Source organism: Tauraco erythrolophus, chromosome 4, assembly GCF_009769465.1.
Source record: "Tauraco erythrolophus isolate bTauEry1 chromosome 4, bTauEry1.pri, whole genome shotgun sequence".
Taxonomy (NCBI): Eukaryota; Metazoa; Chordata; class Aves; order Musophagiformes; family Musophagidae; genus Tauraco; species Tauraco erythrolophus.
In genome coordinates this window covers 59,762,495-59,775,377 of record NC_141468.1, presented here as the reverse complement: position 1 = coordinate 59,775,377, position 12,883 = coordinate 59,762,495, and the positions used below count along the sequence as shown (strand labels likewise).

Genomic DNA, 12,883 nt, shown 5'->3' with positions numbered 1-12,883 from the left:
AGCTGGGGGGGGAATTTGTCTCTCTGGGAGGCTGCACACCAAGGGGCCCTCTCCCACCAGCTGTATGCACAGCCGTGCACCGCAGGAGCAGCCCGCGCTGGCTTCCTTCAGTGTCCACTGCTGCTGGCATCAAGAAAGAAGTTAAAAAAAAATTATTAAAAAAGCCCTGTAATATGGCAGCTGGGCATGAAGTGATGCCTGAGCCCAGTGGACAGCCTCGGAGAGGTGTCCCCATGTCCCTCAGGGCACCGGGCTGCATCCAGGTGTATGCCTTTTCCTGCTTCGATCCTTGGGTTTAAATTCAGTGCCACGCCTGGTACCAAGAGCACTGCCTGGTATCAAGGTGCTTTGGGGCTGGCGGGATGGCTGAGCCCCAGTGCTGACTCTGAAGCAGCACCCCAGGGACCCTGGCACAGCAGCCGTCCCCTACAGGAAGGGAGGGCAGCCCCACGCCATGTTTTGGGGAAGTTGGGAGGCAGTAGGAGATAAATATAGTCTTCTCTGCTGTGCCTGGCGGCTGCCACAGAAACACATGATTCCCCAGCACCATGCTAAGAGGAGGGGATGAAGGACTTCCCAAAACTCACGTGGGCTCCCGTAAGCCCTGTGCCTTGCCAGGGAGCAGCGCTGCACCAGAACCACTGACACTCCATGGTGGGGAGGCCATGCTGGCCACGGGGATGGGGGAGCTTTGGCTTGGCAGGAGGAGCTTGGGGTGCCTGCAGAACTGCAGCCCTGGAGCAGGGCAGCCCACCACCCCCTTGTCCCACGCAGGGAGGGCCTGACCTCCACAGGGACCCATCTTCCCCTGCGCATCCATCCCTGCTGGGTCCCGCAGGCGCTTCTGAGTGTTGGTGAGAAGCCAGAGAGTTGTCAGATACGAAAGCAGACCCCGAGCTGGGGGACTGCAGATCAAATGCACGCCGCTCTCGGAAAAGCCCAGCAGAGCTGCTCCGGCAGAAAAGCATGAACTCGGCCACGGCTCCCCCCGGGCACCTTCATCAGCCCCTCTCCCCCATCCAACATACTTGAAGCTCCCTGCCTGTCACTGGGATCAAAGGCAGGGGCCAGGGCGGGAGGCAGGGGTGTCAGCTGGGCCACTTGTGAAGCTAATTGCAGGAGCCAAGACCTCCAACTTGAACCCATTTTTCCCCCCCGCCCCGGGTGTCCTCATGCACTTCTAACGTCTCCGCTCCAGCATCGCAGCTGTGTCTTGTTTCATCTCCAGTGAGGGAATGAGGCAGTGCCGGAGCCAGATGCGCCCCAGGAAGGCTGGAAAAGCAGCCCCCCTGCTGCCGAGAGCGCTGGGTCCCAAGCCCTGTGCCGCTGGCAGCTGGGGAGCACCGGGTGCCGGGGGTGAAACCCAGCCTCACTTCCCAGCCACAGCCCTACCAGCACCAGCTGGGATGGGGCACGTTCCCACGCTGCCCGGTGCTATTTCAGCAGGGTCAGGGCTGTGCCTGTCCTCCCACGGCTCTCGGGTTGGTCAGAGCATCACTGGAGCGTGGATCTTTTCTGAGCGGACAGGGATGTCATTGGACATTTTGGAGCAGGGAAGATGCACTCAAGCAGTGTCACCACAGCACTTGAGGGGCTGGGGGGTGATATGAGAATGTCAAAGAGAAAAAGCTCAATGTTAAGAGAAGGTAGTTTGAAAAAAAACAACATAAGCCACTCTAGAACCAGTTTCTGGGTTCTTGGGAGCTGGTGGACCCATGTGTGACCTGCACTGATTGCTGCCTATTGCACTGGGGACTGTCCCCCAAACAGAGGACAGATGCTCTGCAGGAGCAAGCAGGTTGAAGGGGCAAGGGCTGCCAGGTGGACCCAGGCACTGGGAGCAGGAAGCTTTGCTGAAGCCAGCTTGGTGTCCCCCAGCTTTGCCCCCGACCCACCTGGCTTGACAGGGACCTCCCAAACCTGGATCTCAGCAGCAAAGTGCCTGGGCAGCATCGTGGGGCTTCAGAGAGCCCTCAGAGTGGCCGAGAGGGACCACTTAGTCCCGGGTGACCTGGCCTCAGCTAAGCAGGGCTTTTCTCCAGTCCAGCGCCACCGGCAAGCCCCTGGGGACAAGTGTCCCACACACCATCTACAGAGGGAGGAGCGCCACCTCCTGACGTTGGGTATCCTCTTGTCCCCGGGATTCCAGGATGGAAAAGGATTAAAGATCACTCTTGTGGTTTATTTTCCCTCCATCCAGCGTTCTATGAGTCTGCAACCATCGCTTCAAGAATAAACAAACTCAAGTCCGGCACTGGGTCCCAAGACAAAGCAGCTCCTAGACACATGCTGAGCATCTTCAACAAGGACAGCATTTTTTCAGGACTGCTTCCTTCTACTTCAGTGCTAATTTGACTAAAAACTCCCTCGACTGCCATTGACACTTCAAAATACATTCACCGCTTCCCAGCCTCCACTGGACCCCTCACCACAAGGTTTGATTTGGTAAAATGGTGTGCTTTTACAGATTTCTCATCAAGGTGGCGCATAGCTTACCATGGACACTCAACACCTCACCGTTTATCCCAATGATCCCAGTTCCCCCAACGCACCTGACTGGTTTGATTGAAGCAGCAGCAGCAGCCAGGGATGGCCTAGAGCCAGGCACTGGCTAGCCAGCTAGCACATACGGGGTTTAAAATGTCCACCTCAGAGCCAAACAAAAAGACCACCTAAGGCTCCCTAACAGGCAGGAAAATCTCCTTCTTGAGAGCTGCTCATAAAACTATGGCCTCAATATGGACCAAGGTGGGAAATTCCACTATTAGGGTAATACTAATTTAAGGCTGTCTATGTACCTGCTGATTTGAGACTTGTGGGGAAAAAAAAAAACAAACATAAAATAAAATCAGCAGGCAAGACCTCTCTTGTTACACTTGGCTGAAATCAGGCAGCAGGTTCATGTGTTAAACGAGGCTGACAGGGAGCCAGCCAGCTTGTGCAGTCATCGAGTCTGGTTTCTAGGGAAACGAGGTAAATGTTTTTCCTCCTTCTCACCACCTTTTAAAAGGTTCTTACACATCACCACAGGAAATATTCTCTACATCCTCCTTTCCCTGTCTCAGTTAGAGCACATAGCATCAAATCGGGTCCATGTCAGAGCAGCACTACATGTCAGTGTGCAGATGGGGAGGGTTATTGCTTCAGTCGCTGCTGTGTCTCCAATTATGGTCAGTGAAGGATATACCAGCGCAGTTATCCAGATTTACACAAGCCTCAGTCAGACTCCAGTTCCAAGCACAAGTGATCTCACTATTGTGGCTGGAGGCAGACAAGTGCTCGGGGTCACTGCCGCCTTTCTTGGCCTAACACCTCAGCTCCCCTATCTGCAATGCTTCAGTCAGGACTGGTGCTCTACAGAGCTGGTCCCTCATGCAGGCACTACGACCTTCTGCCCTTCACTGGGAAACTCAGCTGGGAGCACCAGCCAAACCATCTCCTCCTGATGGAGTATTTTGAGCCATGTGGTAACACACCACCAGCACCACTCACAGCTCTCCCTCCTCCTTGGAGTCTGGGATGCAGAAGTCACCCTCCTCTCCTCCCAGGCAGGTGGTTTCCTACCACCAGGCAGAGCCTTTTCAGCAGGGATGGGAAATGGATTCAGGAATACCAAGTTGCTGCGAGGCAGGAATTTGTCACACTACCTGCTGCCTTCTGCTGCAAAAACAGCCACAAGCTGCATTAGTAAACAGTGTGCAGGTTACATCCTGTCATACAGAAACGGGAGGGTTTCCATGGCAACAGTCAGCACCAGCCACCCACCTAAAATTTAGTGGTTTTAACCACCTGAAGTAGTTTCCTTAATTTCAAAACCTGTTTGATTCACAGCTCTCTAGCCACCCAGCAGAGGATTAACATGCAGAGTCATACCTCAGTAATTGCAAACACATTTAGGGCTCCTGCTGCTTTACTACTTCACACAGCCAAAGAGAGAAACCTCACTCTGCCCCAAAACCTTTGCTCTCCAAAATGGCAATGGCAGCTTCCTTCTCATTACTGGGAGCCACCTGCTATGAGCTGGATGCTCATGAATTTGAGCTTTACTTGCTTCTTTGGTTTGGTTGGTCCCACACATAGGGCCTGCAGCCAGAGTACCAGATTTGATGCAGCTATGTATAAACCAAGAGGCAAAGATAATTTCTTTAAAATATTTTTTTTTTGGTCTGACAGCACACAGGCCACAGGACACAAGACCATTCCACACATTAAGCTGTTTCCTCTTTTGGAATACGATCTTTCTTGAGTGGTCCCTGAAAAAAAAAAAAATAGGTCAACAGCAGTCTGCACCAAAGACATTATCACATCCCAGTTACAATGCTGTACGGCAGAGAGCCCTCAATGTTGCAGTCCGTTGGAAATCCTGAGCCCCATCCCCACAGCTACAGGTTTCAGGGAAAAGCTGGTATCAATGGCTTCACATGTAAGAGAAGAAACGCTGGTGCCACCTCGTGGGGAAGTGCCTGTGCTGTGCCCCAGCAGCTGAACCGCAGTCTGGACCAGGCAAGGGCCTCACACCCACAAATCCTGAGCTGCTTTCTCCAGCAAGTGACCAACTGCCACACCTGGCCCTCTGCAAGCATCATCCGGAGCCACTCCCCACGGGTGCCAGATACTGCTCAGTGCTTCTTCCACACCTCATCCATTGTCTTGTGCCCAAACATGGCAACACCCCTCAGGCACCAAGCACTGTCCCAGGGGCAGTGAGACCCCAGCCCCTTACATGGTTATAACCAAGCTGGCAGGATGAACAGCCTCAACTAAAGCTACGCACTTTGTTTCACAGAAATTTTGGCCCTGTAGCAGCCCAAAGGCCAAGCTGCCAACTGCCATTAGCTGAAAAGCCAATACATGCAGCACAAAGCTGCCAGCTTCAGAAAGTGTCCTTACCATGAAAGCCTTTTTCTCCTCAGCTGTCTGGAAGCGGCCATGACCAAATTTGGATGTTGTGTCAATGAACTTCAAGTCAATCTTCTCCAGGGCCCGGCGCTTGGTCTGCACAAGCAGGGACTACAAAAGAGATGCCAGGTAAGCACACAGCACCCTTTCAACCTGCCAGTATGCTAGCTACTTCTTATCACCTCCGTGGCTAACAACTGCTAAGTCACTCTGACCTCATGCTTCAGCTGCTATTATGTGCAAGGAACACCTGTCAATAAGCCATCCTGCACCTTTGGCCTTCAAGGCTGAAGACTGCTCAGCCCACACACACACCAGCAGGTGAGCCCAAGTCTGCCTTCTAGCACCCTTACGGTCCACGAGAATTCTCAACCCTAAAGCGCATCCTTCACTACACACAGCCCTGGCCTCAACTATCTGGGAAAGGACCTCATGCTCCTACCGAGGTCCTTAACACAAGGCAGGTTTGTGTGCATGTGTCCAACAACAGTCATCTCAGCTTTTCCTTCTAGCTGGCTAGATAGATGAATCCAGCAGCAAGCACCACCACCGTACCAGAGGCAGTGCAGTAACTTAAGCCGTTCCAGCCCATTTGGCAGCAGGCTGCGCTACTCACCTTGCGCAGGGTTAGGACCCTCTTCTTGGTCCCTACAACACAGCCTTTCAGCATGATGAAGTCATTGGTCACCTCACCGTAGTGGACAAAGCCTCCCTGAGCAAGGAAAGAACGGTTAGTGCTCTGTCTAAAACAGGACCAGTGATCACATTTGCCTACAGCCTGATGTTCTCACACCACTTCTAGGTCTTGGCCATTCCCACATTCACTGAAATCCCACTTCCCATATTACCTTTGGCTAGTCAAGTTTGATACCACAATTTACTCTGCTGCTGTGAGACTTTCACTAACAGCAGCAACAACAAGAGGCCAACAAAACAGCAAAAGCTGCTCTCCCTGCTACATCAGTCCTTATCTACAAGTCTAATTTCCAGGTTTGTAACATCCCCCTCTACTATTGCCACACATCAAATGCAATTAACAAGTTACACAAGTCAATACCAAGAATGACTAAGCAACACCACCTCCTACAGCAGCTGAGTTTTTCCTCAAGAGCTCTTCATTCCATCACTCTGCATCTTGCACCAAGCCAATTTGCCTCTTAAGATCGCAGCTCATAACCAGACTCTCACCATACAGCTGCAACAACTCACCAGAGGGTTAATGCTCTTGTCAGACAAGTCGTAATCAGTTGATGCATTGTTTTTGATCAGCTTTCCATCCTTGATTTGGTAACCCTGGCCGATCTTGTAGATCTAGAAACATCAAGAATTTCTACTTAGCAAAAGGTAGGAGAAAGGGCTTGTCATCAGCCAAAATGCAAAGAATTCTACATAAGGTCGGAGAAAAGTCTGTTGTACTTTGGAAAACGTGGCTATGCAAGAGTTCTATGGCTGCCCAACATAATGAACTATGGTCACTGCCCCCAAGATATTCAAACAGAGGAAAATGACCAAAATCAATTCACTATCATGCAGCAAGTGACCTTGGCCAGCTCTCCTTTCCTCCGCAGTTCAGAGACACAAACCTTCTTATTTATTTCAGTTCGATGGTGATAGCCCTTCTGACCAGCCCGAGCCACAGAGAAAGCCACACGAGCAGGGTGCCATGCACCAATACAGGCCACTTTGCGCAGACCCCTGTGAGTCTTGCGGGGCAGCTTTTTGGTGTGCCAACGGCTGGTAACACCTGAAAGAAACCAAAACAGCGTTGCTAACCATTGTCAAGCTGAGATGTCACCAAATTGTTCAACTACAGTTTAAGTCACCTTTCAAGCAGCTGTCCCTGGCCAACAGAAGGGAAGCCCAGACCCAGCATCCCAAGGACTAACCGCATTTCCTGGTGAAGCACCCTGCCCTGAACCACCCATGCTCCCTCCATGCTGTCCCTGGGTTGTGTTCTCAGAAGGAAGGCAGCATGGAATGACTCCTCACGGATGTCAGGCGCTGTGCCCAGCGCTTATTCCATGGTCTCGTCATTGAACTGTGACAGCAGCATGGATTGACCTCCTCAGCTCTTAGCCCACACACTTGTGAAAACTCAAGCCCAGGATTTCATCAAAATCTGTATCCTCATGACAAAGAGAACTTCCATGTGTTCACCTTTGTATCCCTTGCCCTTGGTGACTCCAATGACATCTATCATCTCATCCTGGCCAAAGACAGTTGACACAGGCACCTGCTGTTCCAGCTTCTCCCGTGCCCAATCCACTTTTTCAGCAACAGTGCCACCATTCACCTGGATCTCCATCAGATGAGACTTCTTCTGTCTCAGGGGAAGCAAACGCATCTAGGAAACAAAGGATAAAATTTAGCTCCTGCTCTTCCAAGATGGACCTCATTAACTACCCCAGCAGCATTCCAGTCCTGGCCTAATCTGTTTTTCTAACTAACCACATCCTTTTCCAAGATATGCAACTTCAACATACTGAAGTAAAAGGCCCTACACTAAGGGGAAAGGCTGTGTTATGGCTTAAATGACAAGCCACAGTATCTGGAAGTTATATACCTCCCGCAGGAACACAGAAATAACAACTGTTTCTAACCCCACAGCCACCAGCTGAACTCTGTCTGGGAACGACAGGCAATAACACAGTTTTAAACCGAAAGAGGGTAGATTTAGATTGGACATAAGGAAGAAATTTTTTGTGATGAGGGTGGTAAGACACTGGCATAGGTTGCCCAGAGAAGTTGTGGATGCCCCATCACTGCAAGTGTTCAAGGCCAGGCTGGATGGGGCTTTGAGCAACCTCATCTAGTGGAAGATGTCTCTGCCCATGGCAGTGGGCTGGACTAGATGATCTTTAAAGGTCCCTTCCAATCCAAACCAAGCCAGTTCTGTGAGGAACACAGTTGAACTGGCTCCTTACAGGTCCCTTCCAACTTGAGATATTCTATAATTCTATAATTAAGTCTGCTACACTGAAGGACACTTTGGGCAGGGTCACATTTACAGTTATTTCTACTATGTTTATCACAGAGGGACTGATACAGGTATCAGCAACAGCTGCAACACCACCTTTGCTGTCTAGTATGGGTTACAAATCCTAGTACAGTTAGCAACATCGTAACTAGACAGCTTATTGCACTTACAGCAAACTCAGATCTAATTACACCTCCCAAGAAAGCATGGCAGAGCAGGGATGTTCAAGGGAGACACCACTGCACCACTCAGCTGTACACCTCCTCCGGCCAAGCAGCAGAAGCCACCAAAAGCCTCTGAGTGTTCGCATCTCCTACAGAATGCAACTTGAAAAGATGCTGGCCACACAAACCCCCCAGTTAAGTGTTCAAACTGTTTTTATTTGTAGCCGGAAGTAAGAGTGCCCAGGTCTACACGGTATCAGCAAAGGACAGAGTCCAAGAAGTTCCTATTATGGTTCAGTCTCTTTTGAGCACTGCTTCAGCAGACTGCCAATGGCTGCCCTCAAGCATCCTGTGAGCAAACACTTTGTACAGAACGGAGAGTACTAGTACTTATATTGTGCTTAACAGTTAGCAGCAGGCTGCAGGGGAGGGCAGAAATCTCCCTACAGAGATGGATCAAGTTTTACGGTTGCTCTCTTAGCCGTACACCTGAGTCCCACACTTACCTGAGTGTGAGCCATGACTCTAATAACCTGGCAGTACTTCTTCATGCTATTGAAATCTTTCTCCAACTGCTTTTTGCCCTCGTCATCTTGCCATTTCTTGCAATATTTGGTGAAGGCCTTCTTCTTGGACTTGTGCCTTCAGGAGCAGAGCAGAGACAAGGTTTGGCTAAGCCCTTCATCAATCCCCCAGGATGTGGGGACGAGCGGAAGGAGCTGCCACCTCAGCTGGTTTCGGCTCATTGCCAGGTTCTAAGGACTCTTTTCCACTGGCAAGCGGAGCCTGGAGCTCATCAGACAGAGGCAAATTTGCCAGAGCTGAGCGGAGCTGCCATGAATTCCAAAGCACATTAATATTCACAGTACAGAAGATAAAAGACTGTAGAGAGATGTCAAACAATAACAGAAAAAACAGGATCTTTAAAGCAATTCTCAGATGACTGCTATCTGCTTCAGACTACTGTTAAGTTCCCCCCTTGTAAGCCCAAGCTATGCCTGACAGTAACATTGTTACTGTAACGCTCTGGAGATTGTTACTGCTCTGACGCCTTCTCAGCCTGCAAAGTTCATAAACAGGCTGTAAGCTCTAGACACACTGGAGCCACGCTTGGGCAAATGCACGTACTTTGAATCACAACAACAGTGCCTGGAACGGTAATCAGAAACAACACTTGTCTTCCCCTTTCCTGAGAAAACAGGGCTACAGTCAGGACTCGACACTCAACAACAAGCGCCAGAGGCGATTTCCTTATGTCCGCCCGTCGAAGTATCATCACGTGTAGCCTGTTAAGGAGATCTCAGGCAACAACTGACACCCCCATGCCAAGAAGGGCACTAACTAGCATTATGCTGTCACTCTCCCAGAGCCATTCCTACAGCCTATCCCACTATTAGGCCAGTTCATCAAGGCCAAACACTAATTGCTGAAAAGCTTCTTCAAAAGGCTGTACTAGCATAACCTGCAACCCAGCAGAAAAAATAAACCACGGCATGAGATTAAGACAAGAAAAGCCCCGCTCTTACCAGTTCTTGTAGAAGCGACGCTTACATTCATCACTGATGTGCTCAGCAAAGATTGTCTTGAAGCTGCGGAGACCACGAGGAGTCTGCACGTAGCCCACGATGCCCACAATGACCATGGGAGGAGTCTCTACTATAGTGACCGCCTCGACCACCTCCTTCTTGTTCACCTCTGCATGAAGACAGAAATACAGCACAGCCATTAACACCAGCATCAGCTACTGAACATCATCTGGTCTTTCTCATGTGCAAATCCTTCATGTGAAAGGTTAAACGACTCGAGGTTTTTTCACGAAGGCAAAGACTATGCATTGCAAAGTGACCAACTCTAAGTTATAATTTAATGCCTTGTAAAAATTTGAGACTGGCTCAGTAGGAAGCACAAAGACTGATCGGCAAAATGGATGGTAGCGAGTAACAGAACCATATTCAGGACTCGACAATCAGCAAAAAAACACCAAAAGCAATTTCTTTATGTTTGCCCATGGAGAAGATGGCATTGTAAGGAGTCTGTTACAGTACAGCTAAACCAAACCATCAGGTCACTGGGCATCTCAGAAATAGGACCATTAACAAAACAGCGGCTGCTAGACAAAGTCTAGCTACTGGGACATCTCTCACATTGGTGGGAGAGCTCTGGGTGCTTTGTACCCCTTCCCACTTGAAGACTCTGAACAGGGTGAAGTCAAGCCAGGACTAAAATCCACAGCTACTAACAGGTCACGTTTCACCATTCACAAAGAAAACAAAACTACCACCTCCATTTAGAGGAACGTTAATACATACTGGATCCAGGTCTATCAACTTCACGGACAATGTGGGTCATGCCAGCTTTGTACCCCAAGAAGGCAGTGAGATGGACAGGCTTGCTGGGGTCATCTTTGGGAAAACTCTTCACCTTGCCCCTGTGCCTGCTACTGCGCTTGCGGGGCAGGAAACCCAGAGACCCATGCCTCGGAGCTGAGAACTTGCGATGAGACTAGAAAGAGAAAACAAACAGTTAGTGCTTGCTACAGAGACTCACTTATACCTGCCTAAGGGCCAAGGCCAACTTTCATCTCGAATTTGTATAGGTGTGGCATTCACGTTTTATGACAAGAAATTTTGCATTCTGGAAATTCTTTTCAGTATCAGCTGTTTGGCTTCCAAAGACTATTTATTATAACGCTGTAAGAACATAATCCTCACGTCCCAGCCACATCCTTCCCAGATTTCTTCATTATCCCCTCCATTTCAAGCTCGTTTTAAGGCATCACCAAGCCCCACTCTAGTTAGGGAACCACACAAGCTGTAGCTTGGCCGCAGCATGCCACCAGAATTTCAATACACTCCAGAAGCCTATCCTAGGAGTGTAATGAGTAATTCCTCCTAGAATTACCCATCTAATCTCACACTCAAATTTAAGGAAAATTCGGTACATGGAGCTAACAACCACTACCTAATAAACGCGTCTTATTAAAACAAAGGATAAATAACTTCACAATAAGTTTCAGTAACACTATGAAATCAAGCATTAGAAAAACAATTTCAGTTTGGAAAGCTGCACTAAAGCGGTATTTCAACAACCATCTTTGAGTCAGTCACTTCGGGTGGAAACGCAGCCTTCTTTCCAAGATTTTTTTAAGCCACCAACCCTGCAGCCTCCCTCTGCAACCTGAGCGCCAAGTAAAGCTAGGCTCTGCCCACAGACCTCTCAGCCCGAGAACTACCCACCTAATCTCACGCTCAAATCCAAGGAAAATATCGCCCGGTGGGACACGGAGCTAACAACCACTAACTAATAAACACGTCTTATTTAAAAAACACCCGACACACAGCTGGCCCCGAGCGCAACCGGGCACCGAGCAGGCCCCACCGGCGTCCCCCAGGCAAAGCCTCGCCCGCTCACGGCGCCTGCCGCGGCCGAGCCCCGAAATAAAGCCGGCGTCGCCTCCCGCAAGGGCCGCGGGCGGCCGGCAGCGGGGCTGCGCAGCCGCCGGAGGCGGGATGGCAGCGATGCCCGAGGGATGGCGCGGCCGGGCCTTGGCGGCCCCACCACCAGCAACACCCACCATCTCGTCGCCGCGCCGGGCCGGAAGGGCCGGCAGCTGTTGCGCGCGGGTTATTTATAGGCGCCCCGCCCAACCGTGACGCGCTGCGCAGGTGCGTGCCGCGCGACGGTCTCGCGAGGGGTGGGTGGGGCCGTGGAGGCGTGGCGCTACGGGTCGGGAGCGGGGGCAGAAAGGTTCGCAGGCGGCGGGCGGCGGCGGCTGCGCAGATGCTGCTGCGCCGCGGGAAAAAACCACCACACAAAATGCTTGGCGGAGTTTCTTGAAAATTCAAGTGCCTCCACTTACAGGCCAAAACAGATAGTGTTATACTGTAGTTTAAAAAAGCAAAAGGAAAGGGAAGAACATAATAAATTACGTGCAACTCCTTCCATAAATGTTTAGCTGCTGTTCTTTATCACATTATGCAAAACCGTGACGTCCCTATGCCCTTGTTCGGATGTGTATGATGTCAGAAGCAGTCCTCCTCCTCGAGTAGGCTAGGTTTTTCCCTTCCATTAAAGTAATATGCTTGTTCCAAGCTGGGAGTGAGTACCTACCTCAGCAGACCCACACGGCATTTAACTGGCTTTATTAAATAGCCCTGGCGTCACAGGAAGCTGTAATGACCCCTGACTCAAAAGACACCTGACAAACCCTCATCATAGTTTGCAAAAGGCGTTAGAAAATGTGTAGAAATGCAGTAACAAGAAAGAAACAAAACAAAAAAATTTAATAAGATAAAATAATTTCACTGCTAACATTGGCACCCATTATTTTTTTATGTATTTTAAAATATAAAAAGACATCAAATAACTTATTTCATGCAGGAACACATTCTCAGGCCAATCGTGTTCTTCAGGGCCTGCATCCTGCTGTGTGTTCCCACGGTGCTTGGTACAGCACAGCTCCAAACTCAATCAGGGCCTCTGTGTGATACCATTGAATTAATAATAAACAATAAAACCAATGTGGATGCTAAGCTATTCCCTGAAAGAGGAACTGAAAATAAGACTTGCTGTGGAACCTGTCTGGAGCTGTTATTATTCATGCTATTATTTCTCTTGCTCCATTTTCTGCTGTTCTAGCACACGGATAACCACCGCCAGGAATAGCCATGTCTCCGGGAGATGCTGGCCAGCTTGGTCCATGATGGAGACTCACCAACATGGGAGCTGGCACTGGAGCATCTCTTCAGGGTAGCACCGAAGGAACCTGAACAGAGACAGAGCTGGAAGACAGGAGATAAATTATTCATTCTCCCTCCACTGACACCGGGCAATGGGATAAGAC

The 12,883-nt window shown here is 50.0% G+C and overlaps 1 protein-coding gene and 1 non-coding gene across 2 annotated transcripts; both read right to left on the bottom strand.

Moving 5' to 3' along the window:
• Positions 1-4,137: 4,137 nt before the first annotated feature.
• Positions 4,138-11,617, bottom strand: RPL3 (ribosomal protein L3). Its single transcript, XM_086610740.1, has 10 exons — positions 11,585-11,617; positions 10,350-10,542; positions 9,567-9,735; positions 8,547-8,682; positions 7,057-7,243; positions 6,483-6,643; positions 6,109-6,210; positions 5,516-5,611; positions 4,891-5,010; positions 4,138-4,253 (listed from the first exon to the last, which is right to left on the bottom strand). The coding sequence occupies exons 1-10, from the start codon at positions 11,615-11,617 to the stop codon at positions 4,209-4,211; spliced, it is 1,242 nt and encodes a 413-aa protein (XP_086466866.1). The 3' UTR covers positions 4,138-4,208.
• On the bottom strand, positions 6,849-6,941 carry LOC147528889 (small nucleolar RNA U83B). Its single transcript, XR_015222143.1, has one exon. It is a non-coding gene; the product is annotated as a small nucleolar RNA U83B (small nucleolar RNA).
• Positions 11,618-12,883: the final 1,266 nt, after the last annotated feature.